Source organism: Hirundo rustica, chromosome 11, assembly GCF_015227805.2.
Source record: "Hirundo rustica isolate bHirRus1 chromosome 11, bHirRus1.pri.v3, whole genome shotgun sequence".
NCBI classification, from domain to species: Eukaryota; Metazoa; Chordata; class Aves; order Passeriformes; family Hirundinidae; genus Hirundo; species Hirundo rustica.
Window position 1 is genome coordinate 8,912,656 of NC_053460.1, and position 14,380 is coordinate 8,927,035.

The 14,380-nt window shown below is 42.2% G+C and overlaps 1 protein-coding gene across 5 annotated transcripts in view; it reads right to left on the bottom strand.

Annotated features, from left to right (window-relative positions):
- SMPD3 (sphingomyelin phosphodiesterase 3) overlaps positions 1-14,380 on the bottom strand; it is a 102,996-nt gene that overhangs the window by 12,228 nt on the left and 76,388 nt on the right. For all 5 annotated transcript variants that reach the window (XM_040075065.1, XM_040075062.1, XM_040075066.1 and 2 more), the window contains 2 exons: positions 9,102-9,177; positions 2,596-2,751 (listed from right to left, as the gene is read on the bottom strand). In XM_040075065.1, the coding sequence (XP_039930999.1) occupies positions 2,596-2,751; positions 9,102-9,177 (232 nt within the window). The remainder of the gene's footprint in view (positions 1-2,595; positions 2,752-9,101; positions 9,178-14,380) is intronic.

Sequence of the window (14,380 nt, forward strand, 5' to 3'; positions counted from 1 at the left end):
CTCTCAGTCTTGAGAACAGCCTCAGAACTGCAAGGAGATTGAAAAACTAATGTTTCAGGGAATCATGGAGTTGTGGCAGATGGTTGGAGAACTGCCCCTCCCTAAGTTCTGCCATGTGAACAACACAGAGAATTGCTCTTTCTGTCTGAGCAGCCAATTGGTTTGTTTAGTGTTTATGGAAAAGTAGAAGATTAAATCCTTGCCATTTTTCATTTCTCCAAGTTTTCCCTCATTGTACCATATATCTACAGAATCTCCCTCAAAACCAAGATAGATTAAAAAATACTAATCTACAACTCTGGGGCTGACCATGACAAGTCACAGCTGATAACACAAAACTTTGCTGATCTGATTGGAAGGCTTTTTTCTCTTATGCTAAAACATTTAAAAACATAACAGACTTTTACACAAGTCAGTCCATAGCAAGATGACAGTAAGTAACTTTCTGATAACATTCCCACTAAGTGTGAATTCCCTGTAGGAATGTTGCCATAATGTTCTGTAAAGCTGGAGGGGAACACTGAGTTGCAGAAAATTTGTCATAAGCATAAGGTCACTCACAGACCTAAAGATCTTTGAAAACTGTACTGTCAATATAACTAAGAATAGAAGCTTGGTATTCACTGAAACATTAATTAGCTGTTGTATCAGTCTGTGGAGTGGGAAAGGATACAGAAAATCACAAAGAGAATTACAGGAAGCTGATTATTGCTTTAAAAAAACTTAAGATACTCAATTAACCTATAATGCTAACAAATGTTCCTAAAACAATGAGTAATGTAAAAAGGGAGGAGAGAACTTTAAAACATTACATTAATCTTGCTTAGTACATATGGAAAGAAAGCAATCTGAAAATAAAAAAATAAATAGCCAGCTTAATTCCAGTTTCCAGGCTGGGTGCATTTTAAAGGGGAGAGTGATGTAGATAAGCATCCAAGATAGCACAGATAAAGTTAATTTTTATAACCCACTTTTCAATCCTCTTTAGCAGTAGTTGCAATGTTTACAACTATTATTTGCAAAAGCAAATTGTTATTTTAATTTTTCATTAAAAAGACAGCCCAGAATTGCATTAATTATGCTCTCTGCGGCTCGTGCAAGATCTTGGGTAGAGTGCCAACACTTCCCAGGTGGAGAGTCCTGACCATATGTTCTGCCTCACAGCTTCCCTGCCATCTCCTCTCCTCGTGCTGCAGAGCCCATTCACTCTCCATTTGTGATCTGCCTGGGCAGTCTCCTGTTCACTTTGCAGCAGCTTCTTTATTTCCTTGATGGACACCTTTGCCTGCAGGCCACTCCATCCAGCCAACAACAGTCGAGTGAAATGGTCAAATCACAGCAGATGTTCTTCTGTTTGTGTCCCCAGCTTCTGCCTCCCTTGCCTGGCACTGCTGCAGCCTCCTCGGCCTGTGTGGCAGCTCGGGCAGCTGAGGAGCTGTCACTGACCATTTCCTTCTTGTATTCCCTCAAAAACTCCCTAGCACTGCTGCACCATCCTGCACCCTAAGATGAGTCTGTCTGACTGCAGCACCCAGCACTCGAACCATTCCGAGTTTGCTGTGGAGCCTAAGTTGTGATGGATTTACAGTTTGCTCATATGAGCTAGGAATGACTGAGAGAAGAGCTGGGGGTCTTTTCTACAAGACTTTGCTAAAATCCTCCATTTCAAGTGCCTGATACAAGTAATGAGATTAGAAATAACAGTTTGGGGGTTTTTAGATCAGACAATGCTTTATGTTGAAATTGCTTCTGGTACAGTTGTCGCTCTCTATCTCAGTTACCTGAGACTTCTTCTAAAGACTACAGAATCCACTGAGTGCTGTTGCCAAATTCACATTTCATCCCCAAACTGTGATCTGAGTTGCTGAATCCCACTTTGGAGCCTGAGCTGGACAGAGAGGGAGGAACAGAGGATACAAAGACACTATGCTCTGCACTCCACGTTGGCAGTTCAGCTGTCACACAGCATAATGTTCATGTTAGGAAAAAGCTTCCATCTCTGGGAACTCACCACCCATTAATTATGGCTTTGTGGAGTTCTTTTTCTAGTACCCTCGGCATCCAATTAAAAGGAAAAAAACAAATTTCTTAAAATAAAAGACCCCAAAGTACATAGCATTAGTTAATTTTTTTCCAAGACTGATTCAGCAATGTTGAATTCTCTCTGCAGCATTAGTCTCCTATGTCTGTATATATGTACTACCAAATTATTTTTAACTGCATGAATTTACTACTTTTTCTACATGTGTCTCATCAGTAACTAAAACTGTTGCATAGTAAACGTCTACCTAATTCAAGTAAAGCGAAACCATTGGCTCTGTCTTCATTATTGCTACCACAAGTCACAAATGATTGCTTTTTGTGCCTTAAAATCCATCATGCTTAATAATTCCACAGAGCTCATGGGATGAGCCAAGGGGAGTAGCTCACACTCAGAACTCATACCTATTTTAGAGGTGTCTGCAGCAATTAAGTTTTTCCCAGCAAAACCATTCATAATTTAGTATATAGTCATATACTGCTAAAACCCACAGGGATCAAGAACATTCCTTTTCAGGACTGGTAGACATCAGGAAAAGTCAAACCTTGTCTTACCAGAGGAGCAGTTATCAAAGTTGAGATCTCCACAGAGTACATCAAAAGCCACCAGCTCCTCTGGATTGGCTGTACTGGAGGAGGAGGTAGATTTTCTGAATTCAGACAGCCAATCTTGAAGCATATCCAGCTGCTCACATCGAACAGTAGTGTCTCCTGTGGCAAAAAAACAAACAACCAAAACAAAGAGTAAGACCTCCTGTTAAGATGTTACTCAGCCATATATGAGTTGCTGAGCTATTGGCAGAAATCCTGAGAAAAAGGCTGCAAGATAAGAAATACTGTGGCCAGAAGAGCACTCACAGTGCTGAGCCAGTTAGGAGCTCCATTAGGAACCACACTTTTGGATGGTTTTAAGTATCTCCTTCTGGAACCAGGCACATCTGAAAAAATGAGAAGACGAGTTCCCTGTGCTGCAGGCAACCACCCCAAACAGTGATGTTTCTTGTCATAGGAGAATCTGATGCACTACATTTCTAACCAGAAACTCAAAGTCCTGCCTCAGTCAGAAGTAGACACTATGTTCTGGGGTGGATCACTTGATCTTGCTTTGCTGTCTAATTTTTTAAAAAGGAAAAGTTTAGCTTTCAAGTGTAATTAGTAAATATACATCAATGGTACGTTCAGCTTACTTATACTATAGTAGTTCATCTGAGGAAACGTTCTATTTGTGGTCAGGAGAATGCCTAAACTGGAAGTATTTTTCATATTTTTAAAGGTAGGGGTTTAGGTGGGCAGAAATTCAGAAAAAAAGAACCAGATTCTTTTAATCAGTTCTGTGGAGTTACACCGGGAAAGGCTGAGATTGATTGGTTGCCAAATGGAATCATCTGACACCCAAACCAGCACTTTAATTACAGCAACGAACCACACTCAACTTCGAGCACAGTAGGTGACATGAAGTCTAATAAAAAATGATTACTGTCTCTCTTTCCTACAATGATAACAGCAAATCATTTTGATGCAGACAAAGGAGCAGAATTATACATTCTAGAAACAATTCTTTACCATAGTGTCTCCCCTTTTGTTTTGTTTTCTGTGTCCCTAGAATTAACAGCTATCATTTTCTTGTTTCAGACTTTTAAAGATATATCAAGTCAGAACATTATTTTTCTTCAAATAAAGTATTGGTTTTCAAATGCCAGAACCAGAAGGAAAAGCAGCAAGCCCAAAAATATTACTTAGTCTGAGTAAAATTTTCCTTTGACATAATTTACTACTTTGTAAAACCTGTTCAGTTATGCATGTCCAGAGCTGCTTTCAGAGGCCAGTGTGGAGATGGTGAATATTAAAGCCTGCACCCTCACAGTTTATTAATCTCTCATCTCAACTGCAGCTGTCACCAGGACTCTTTAGAGACCCTTACAAAGTGATCTCTGCAGCATTTGCGCTGTCCCTGCGTTAGCACACAAGCTCCAGCCACGAGGGCTTCAACTTCCCACCACTATAACCCCGTGAAAGGCTGGAATTTCAACATCATCTCAGAGCAGGAGTGAGCAGGAAGGTGTTAAAGCAACAGTTAAATACAAACAGAATCAGAAATGTTCAACCAAGGATTATTTGATGTCATGCTAAATAATTAAAAGAAATATTGAAAGGACCATGTCTAGGGAAAGAGGATTTTAAGTAGGTTCTGACATTGACTCATCTCTTCAGGCTGGTAATTCCAACAAGAATCTGATCTTTTTCTTCTGTTTCTTTTACTCCTAACAAACCTTTCCCAGCTGGGCTGTAATGTAAAAGCAGATGTGCTTCCCAGATCTATGCCCTAATCTACGATGAGTGTACCCTACTCACACAGCTTGACACGATGTACTCTTGGGAAAGCCCCAGCTACGACAGCACAAGAAAGCCCCACAGTGAAGATGGAGCTAAACAAAAGCACAAGAAATAGGTCACATGGAATAAACAGAGCCTGGAGCAGGTGACACTCACTACAAAAGGTGTGCGTGACTAACAGATCCATCCTGCTCAGCTGAAGACAGGGGAAAATCCCAGATTCATGGAATGCAGGAGCTTGTGAAAGGGACCTCTGCAGATCATCCACTCCAACCCCCCTGCCCAAACAGGGATCAGCTCCAGCAGGTTGTTCAGGACCACATCCACGCAGATTTTGAAAATCTCTATAGTTGGAGATTCCATAACCTCGGGGTAGCCTGTTCTGATTCTTCATCATCCTTGCAATAAAACCCGTTTTCCTGTGTTTAAATGGCATTTCAGTTTGTGCCCAGTGCCTCTTGTCCCATTACTGGACCCCAGTGAGGAGAGGCTGCTTCCACGTTCCTTGTACCCTCCCATCAGGTATTTACACTCGGACAAGAGTTTTCTCCTCCTGAAGTTGTCCCAGCTTTCTCATTCCTGGTGAAGCTCGTTCAAATTCATGGCCTGTCCTCTTTTTGCAGCATCTGAATCTTCCTCTCCTGTCTCCTCTCCTTATGTTGCACATTTCCTGACCTGCCATTGCTTTCTCATAAGATAACTTTTAAGCATGGTGCTTGTTGACAAGAATGCAGTAAAATCTCATTCCCCACAAAGTCCCAATTACATAAATTGCTTCATTTTCTAAGATGCACTTTTGCATTCCTGGATGGCCAAGGATTTTTTATTCATTTTCTGTGAATTATCCATCTGGCGTGGCTTCACCAAATGAGAAATAAAATAACAGGGCCATTTCCACGTGGGCATAAAACTCAGGCAGCAACCTGTCCCAGATCAGTGTGAAAAATACAGCAAACTAACTTAACTGGAACACAAAAAGGTAAAATTCACCAACAGAGAAATCTTGAGAAAAACAAGAGACACACAAGCAAAATGATGTTGTGCCTGATAAGATGCATTGTTGTTACCAGAAAAGCATTAATTGCATAGTGACATGCATCTCTCTCTGAGGATGCTGAACCTTTGTAACAGCCCTGCACAGCTTTTAACCTCAGGGCTTGACGGGTGAACAGGAGCCTTGGAGCTCTGGGAATGTGACTTTCGTCTGTCTTTAGCAAAGTGTGGACTTGTGACAGCCCAGCATCCCTCACTATCCCCACTAGAAGTCATAGAAGTAATTGATCTTCAGAGCACTACTGGGAGCAGGGGCATATAGTCAGCTGCATTTCCAGGAGACGAGATGGGATCTCTCTAATGAATCACTTGAATGTAATTGTTTTCTGAGATTAGAATTATCCAGCTCCCTGCAGCTCTCAGCAGGTACTGCCGGTATCCCCATGCAAAAGTTTCTACTCAGATCAGAGTCTCAGCAGCTCCCAATGATCAATAGCTTTGGAGATGAAGATAAGTGAACTCAGCAGACACCCAAGTAGAAGAGAAGCTAGAGTTGCATCCAGCATACTCAGGGGAAGAGGCAGTTCAGTAAATATTAACAGAAAAGAACTAGTTAGTAACTCCCAACAAAGGTTCAACTTCTTAAACATTCAGATAGAATCAGTGATCTGACAGCCACCAGGGATTAACCAAAGAATACAGATTTGTGCTAATTGCTCTGCACTCGTTTCTTCAGCAACTGGCCTGGAAAAACGCACATAATTGTGTCGTGATGGGTTCCTGCAGTCAGCATTTCCGAATTCTCTGAAAGCTCCTTTCAGCTTCATATTTTGTGGAAGGATGAAAGGGTAATATGGGAAACTTCAGCCAGCATAAATAAACGCTTCACCTTTGTTCATTGTAGAATAATCATACTTGCCCTTTCCATTCACTTGGGAAACACTTGAGTGAAGCCCTGGCTCTGGTCAGAGCTCAGGCAAGTATTGTACACTGGCTGCTCTATCCTATTCTGAAAGGCATTGGAAGGAGCACTGTGGTTGTAGGACAAAGCAGAAACAGGCCTAGTCGCAGGAAATTAAAAGATCTAGTGGAGGCAGTGCACTATGGGATGTATTGGCAGGGAACCTGGGGAAGAAGAGCCAAAAAAAACCTTGCAAAGTGTAGCATGTCAAGCCTAATCACAAGGAAAAAATGTTTCCAAGTCACAAACCAAAGGCTTCGGTTCAGCTGTGAGACAGGCTGTGTCCCGCCTGACTGTGTGCAGACCCCTGCACTTGTAACACTTAATCCAGGGCAGACTGAGGAAATAAATTAACCAATTTAAGAACAAACCACCTAAAACCACGAAGGAACAAAGTCCCCCTTTCTTCTGCTGGGTTTCTTTTCTGCTAGGTCAGGTCCCCAGCCGAGTGCAGCACAGCCTGTGACAGCTGGGGTAGCACAGCTGCCGGGAGGGGAAGGACAGGCTGCCCTGCTGTGGATACACCAGCTCTGCTGCTTCAGGAACATCTGTGGAATCCCTGCCTAAGGGTGCTCAGCACTGGAGCTACTCCTGATTGCACCACCACAATTTCAAACACTGGGAGAGCTTTCTCAGTGCTGTATAGGCTTGGGAGCCTGAAACTGGGGCTGGAGAAGTGTGGGTCCCCAGGAGCTGGGCTGCCAATGGCTACACCCACACTAAATGCAGAGCAGGGGTGTGAACAGGTTATGAGACAGCATCCAGCAGGCTACATCACTGGAATTAGGGCTGGAGTAACTTGGGGTTTACTCTGTACTGGTGGCTTGGTGGGGTGTCTGAGATCCGTGACTCAATGGGACTCGGGACGTGGGTGGATTCAAGGCAGCAAAACCTGTCCAGAACATTAATCACTGACTAATCAACAGACATAAAAGAACCATGCAAAATTAACAGCCCCGTGGAAAATAATTACATCAAATCTCATTAAAAGATCCCTTCATTTGTCACTGAAATGCAACTATTTCCACAGTGGAAATAAAGAGCTTCTTCGTAGCAGCAACCAGTACTGGGCAGAAAACTGAGGAAAAGCTACAAGTAATTCTAAATTTCTTGAAAAAGTTGAGGGTCAGGTCTCAACAAATAGTAATTGCTCAGAACAGAGTTGAGCCAGCACATACCTTGGGAAAAGCAGTAGTAGCTGCTCCCTGATCACGAGCACTTGGATCATTTAATTAATACTCATGTAAGTATCAGCACTGTCAAGTGTAAGTTTATGTATCCTAGGAGGGAAACCAGGTTGCACTCAGCCATGTATGACAAGATGATTTAAATGGCTGACCTTTTAATCACTGCTTGTTTTTGGAGATACACATCTTTACATCGTTAAACTGGGTTTTTTGATAATTTGTTTAATGCATTAATGTTATGAACCAAATTATGCAAATTAGAAAAGTTCATCTCTGCCGAACTTATGAACTTTAGTTTTCCATTTCACTTTATAAAGAAATACGATATACCTAGGGACAGACTCTGAAATCATTGTCTGCTCTGTTTGAATGGAGTTTGAACCAGATAAGCCTAAAAATATAAAGCAAGAAAATAAAACGTTGTCTTTTACCCTTGAACAAACTTCAGGTTGACTTTGAAAATAGAGCATTACTTCCCCTTTCTTATTCCCTTCCCCCTCTTCCTCTTTAATATTTTAGGGATTTCACAATGTGGTTATCAAGAACTAACTCAGAATACATGACTAGCTAGCAAAAAGTAACAGGACTGAAAAATAGAAACAAACCCCAAAAACCTAAACTAAAGTGGAACAGCAGTAAATCTCAGCAGTCTCACAGTACATTACCATAAGTTAAAAATAGAAAAGCAGAGCAGGATGTTACATTGTTAAAAAGTAGCTGAAAAATTCATTAATCTTTTTTAGAACCATGCAGCGTCTCTAATGGACCTGAGGGACTGGCAGTTGTGTTCCCAGGTGCGTGTGGCTGAGGCAGGGATGGAGCAGCCCCGCACGCTCCGCTCACACGGGCGGTCCCGGCTTTGCCTCGGCCCCAGCACTTGGGCTGGCAGCGGCCAGTGTGGCAGGGCTGTCCTGCCTCCAGCAGCCAGGAGCACCACAACCACAGCCCTGTCGAATACATGGGATCCAGCCCTCTGGCTAAATAAGATGCTGATCGTAAGTAAAGGTCTGTAGATTTGGCTTTTATAACTACACCTACTCTAGGTACACAACTGCTTTTAAACACATCACCAAGAGAATTTTCCAGTGAGTGTATTAACTTGCTAGTCATTTATAGATGAAATGTGCAGGTCAAAAGCCAGAGAATTTTGGCTTTTTCCACCAGAAATCAGCAGCTAGAAGTACCGTCCCAACATGTATCTTCTGATCATCCCCCAGTTATGTACAAAGAGATTTTTGTTTGTATGCTGATACTCACTGTGAGGGTTGTTGAATGCCGTTGAGTAACAATGATAGTAATGTATTTCTAAAATAGCAGCATTTGGTTGAAAGGGAGCAAAGAGAAGTTCCCATGGGGTAGTTTTCGTTTGTGCCCTATAATAATTACTCTGAGACTGAATATGTGAAGGGTTGGAGGTACTCATCTGCCCTTCTTTGCAGCGCACGCTGCACCTGACTGTCAGAAACACAGGAGGGGAATACCATCACTCAAAGATATATATATATATATATAATATGTTGTGCACAAAAATACCACCCGAGGCCTGGAAATAGTGACAAACAAAGATAGGAATCCTAGGACAGTACCTGCAATAGCTTGCAAGTGAGTGCAGGAAATGTATCCCACAATTCTTTGGTCCTGAGGTGTACTTCCCACTTGCACCTGGAAGGGAAGAAATAAAAAGGTGATTAATGGAAGAGCTCTTTCAACTCTACTTCCAAGCCCATCTGTGCAGCTTTTTTACCATTCTTTCCAGGCAACTCCATTTTGAAATCAGAAAAAACCACCAGAGGCGCACACTGAGGCTTACTGCTCTTACTGGGGCTTGTGGCCAGCACGCTGAACTGGCCCTTTGCACATCACCATGTTCTGTGTTTTGATTTTCATCTGCAACACATAAAAAATGTTACTTTCTCCTGTTCTTCGCAGTCCCACTGGCTCCCTGTCCCAGCTCCGATTTCCATGTATGATTCAGGCCCACCACTCAAGTGCCTCATAAAACTGGCATTACCAGCAGCCTAATTCTTGCTACCAGCCTATGACTGGAATGTAAAAGGAAAAAAATGCCAAGGGAGCCTAGAGAAAAGGATGAAATACGAAATAAATATTGGGTTTGATCATGTTTTCTCCATTCCACTGTAAGTTTCGGATTTTGATGGATTTTTTACATTCTTGTGGAAAGGTGTTGGGGGCCTCGGTATGCCCCAGCAGTGTTTGCATCCTTCAGCTCACAGCAGCAGCCCCCACGCTTGTCAAGCAGACAAAAAACACTGTGCGGAATCCTGTTCTTACACACAGAAGAGGAAGAGCTTCCAGGGAAGCTGGACTGTTGTATAATTCCTCATCTACATCTTAAGATACAATGCTTTAAAATTGTACTTGCAGCTATACACACAAGCAAATCAAAATCAGGTTCTGGTTTAGGTTTTCAACTCTATTGAGAATTCTGGTAGTTCAGGACTTAGCTGCAAATCAAAATTCCCAATGATAAGTGGATAAGTTTTGGATTGCGGCAAGAAACTCGTTTGAGAGTATGGTTTTCTTGTTGACAGTTTATGTGCCAACACTGCATGAATTAAAGAAAATGCCCACAGAGGAAAGTTGTACCCAGGGCTCAGAAAAAGCACCACCACAGATGACTCCACTTCGCAAGGCTAGGCTCAGATTTTATCTGACACCTCTAAATAACAAGCAGAGCTCCATTTCATACTGACAAAATTTTGTCAGCTTGGTTGATTTTCTTGTTTTTCAGCTATTCAAGAACCATCTGATTCATTTTATAACTGAAAAGGCAGCTTTGCAGTAAGTGAATTTAGAAGTCATTTGTACCCAACAACGAGGGTTAACTTTGAGGGTTTGTGCCAGCCAGGGAGTAGGTAATAAACAACTGGCATTATTCTGTCCCCAGTCTGTTCAGTTCTCTTTGCAGTTTTACAGATGGATGTTGATGGTATTCTTATTAATGCTGTTCCCATCCAGCTAACCTGCTTCAGGGAGGCGGAGGGAGACGAGGCAAATGCAGGCAAGCACTGGTGCGTCCACCCCCGGAGGAGGAGATCCTCCTGAGCTCACAAGGCTGCAGCAGGCTCAGAGGATGGGCAGCTCTGCTGCATGGCTGCCAGGGACTGCTGCAAGAGCTGCCCTGCACAGACCTCTCCCTCCTCCCTCAGGCTGCCTGAACATCTCAGTGTCACTGCTGAATCAGAAGGAGCTTTCTCTCCAGCCCTTTTACACAACATGTGCCATTCCAGTAGAAAAGTGGAAAACACTTGATTTCCTCTACTGGCTAGGACAGGCACGGGGGTGAACCATATTTTCCAAACTTAGGAATTCAAAATCAGGGTTTCTCTTCAATGCTATAAAAAACCCCAAAAACCTAAATGATAAAAAGTCTCCACTTGTTTGCAAATGTGCAGTGTTTCCTGCAGCAGAGGACTAGCCTGGATGTCACACACCTTTCAATGTCATCCACCATAACCACTCTGGAAGGAAAATACTGCACATAAATTGTTCTGCCCTATAGCAGGAATGTGCTCCTTATAATCCCCTTATTGACTAAAGCAGATGGAATCAGTCCAGTGTTTCTATTCAAAAAGCATAAAAGATCTGAGTGTAAAAGCTGAACATCCAAGCATAAATTACAGCCCAATTGAGGAAAAGAGTCAGCTCAAACTGCCTCTAGAATTTCCTGTGCACCCTTGGTGGAGTGCCTGACAAGGCCTTGTACTCCTCAACCAACTTGTGCATAGGATCACGCTAATTTCCATTAATCATGAATAAATGTGCATTGTTCATTGTGCCTTTATGCACAGATCTGTGCTGAAATGGACTTGGGATCTTCTGCTGTCAAAAATGGTAAGAAATGGCCCAGGATGGAGCCTGGCTGTGCTGTATGGAGGGTGCTGAGCACAGCAAACGCCCGCAGGGAGGGTGCCGCAGGGCTCTGCTGGAACACAGACCCACGGGGAAAGGAGAGGTGCTTTCAGAAACACTCTGACAAATAAAAAAAATAAAGCTCAAAAACAAGAGCTGAAGACATTAACATAATTACAATTTCCCTGGAAAGTGCCAGCATAGAAGTGCATCCAAAGCAGCTCGTCTCCCAGATTTCACATTTCCTCCAGCCTTTTTGACTTTTAGGGTTTTGTAATTTCTTTTGAGAGGCAACCATTGCATGGAGGATATTTGGTATATAATCATAATGGAGGCAAACATAGGTGACAACTACTAGGAGAGTAAAAAAATACCTTTGCATCCTCCTAGTCAGTTCCCAACTACAGTAGAAGCACTACTGTATTAAGCACAGTAAAGTATTTATTTTTACTGTATTTAATATTTACTGAAGTAAAATAGTAAGAAAAATCTGTTTATCCAGTCTAATTTGGTATTTTGCACATGGACAAGGACTGCGGGTTGTGCAGACAGGAAACCTACTTGACCTCTGAAAACTACAAGCCCTATAATTCCACATGAAAACATTCTCTAGTGTGGCCAGGTCCCGTAGCTATTTCAGACTTGCATTTTCCAGGCTCTCTGGGCTGGTGGTGACTCGGCCGGGGCAGCGACGTGGCAGGAGGACAGCGCTCAGCCTCCGGCTCAGCCTCCAACGTGGACCTTGGCAGGAAGGCTCCACTTCCACCACGCCAAGTCAGCACTTCTCAAATCCAATTTTAGCTGCTTAACACAGAAGAAACGTCTACAGTCACAGTTACAAAGGAAATATATGTAAACAGAGGAGTCAGAGTGGCTCTGTCACCATAAGCCTGACTTCAGCTCACCTCGGCTGCTCTACGCTGGTACCTGTGTGTCAGTAACACATTTATTGAATCATCCTTCTGCAGGGACCTACTTCAGGCACCGCTTCCTAAAAATCATCACACAGCCTTGGTTGTGCCATGAAGCATTCCTCTTTGTGTATGGAAACGTACAGGAAGATAATATCTGAATGTAAGGGTTTAAAATACTTATTTTCAAATTATTACAGGAGGAAAAAGGTATGTGAACTTTTAACTTGTTAAACTCTAGTGTTACCTAGAGGTAAAATTAAAACTGACAGCACCTATTGGTGGTTTAATAAAGTGCCCAGTTATATAATTTTCACATTAAAAATTAGCATTTTTCACTATTATGCTGAAATATGCAAGATGTATTCCAATTCTCCCCAGACTTGCAATAATCAAGTTAGTCAAAAATTGAGAAGCTAAGAGTGGATTCAGATCCTTATTACCCCACTTACAATTATATTTTGTTTGCTCTTGGGAGGGGGGCATAAAAACCTCATTACAGATGGGAAAGAGACTTTTTTCCTTAAGGGAGAAATCCTACTGAGGGTGTGTTTGGAATCCAAAATGCCAATTTCTGCTGCTGCATATTTATATTTGCCCCCTACCTGTAAATGAAATAAATAAGTGCAAAACTGACCACTCCGAGTTTTTGTTTTCCTAGTACTGGCTGTGTCAAGCACACTAAAGTACTTTTTATTAAAAAATTTCATCCCAGTGCCACAGCACATTAGTACAATCTGTTGGAGAGACCACGCTGGGATTGTGCTGTGCTGTGCTGTGCAAGATGGGGGATATTCCTAGAACTGTTTTGCAAAACTTGTCCTGCGTGACTGAGGAGTGGTCTCTCCTCCACTGAGACTGGTATCAGGTAATAAATGGCTTATGGAAGAAATCAAGCCAACAAGGTTATGGCAGAAGGATTCTTCTTGACAGGAAGAAAAACCGATGAGTAGCAAGAACTGAAATTTTAGAGCTACAGCCAGGGAAAATAACTTTGGATTTAATCACACTGCTTGCTATCATGGGAATTTCCTGGGCTAACTGGAAAATCTTGCACATCTCGTGTTTCCCATATGCTGGCATAGGAAGTATACAAAGCTGCAAACTTGACAAATACCTTGTCTCTTAAGAATTTATATTTACACACATCTGTTCCAGCAGTGCAAAACAATTCTATCACGTCTGGATGTCAAGAAAAGCATCAACAGATACTTAAACAAAACCCATGAGAATGCTACTTCAGTACTGGGGTATTTCTTTACCACCTTGAAAAACAGCTTCAGAGAGGTCATTGCTGTGCTAGCAAATCATCAGGTGTTTTGAAGGAAATGCTCTTTAATGATTAAAATTTTGAATTGTGCATGAGAACTCTCACTTGATTAAAGAACCAGTGTAGAGTCTCAAATACTGACCAATAATATGTACACAAACCCAAAACATTACGGGGAGAACTTAATCTTTAGTGACATTTTCTAGGAGCTTCACACTGCCAGGAGGGAGCCACTCAAAAATATCCAAAATAAAATAGTTTCTTAAATGTGCACCTTCCAAAACAAAGGAGTTATTTACATACAAGTCTAAGCATATTTCAATGCCTCTCCCTTCAGGGGAAGCAAATCCTGGTATGCAAAGCAGAGGATAACTAAAATTTTGGCATAGTCATGGAAAAAAATCTTCACAAAGTCTGCCACCCCAGCATCTCCAGATAGCCAATAAAGCCAGAGCTGGGAAAGGTAAATAACCTGCCTGTAACACTGAAACTCCTTCAGGTAAATTGGGATCTCCACAGTTAATTCCAGCTTCAGCCAGTACAGCTTAATCACATCTTGGACTGTAAATGGGCAAAACCATCCATTTCATCCACTTAGGTGACCATAGAGGTGTCAATTTTGCCACTGAAATAAATGTGAACCATAGTACTGCTCCCTGCACTGCTCTTCTGAAGAGGATAAGTACCCAAAGTTTCAGAGCTCTACAGGAAATGAATTCACAGTCATGACAGCAACCACACTAATGATGGTCATATTGTGAAGAAAAGCTAACCAGGCTGAAAGCACCTCTGCACGCTCTGGGGAAAAAAA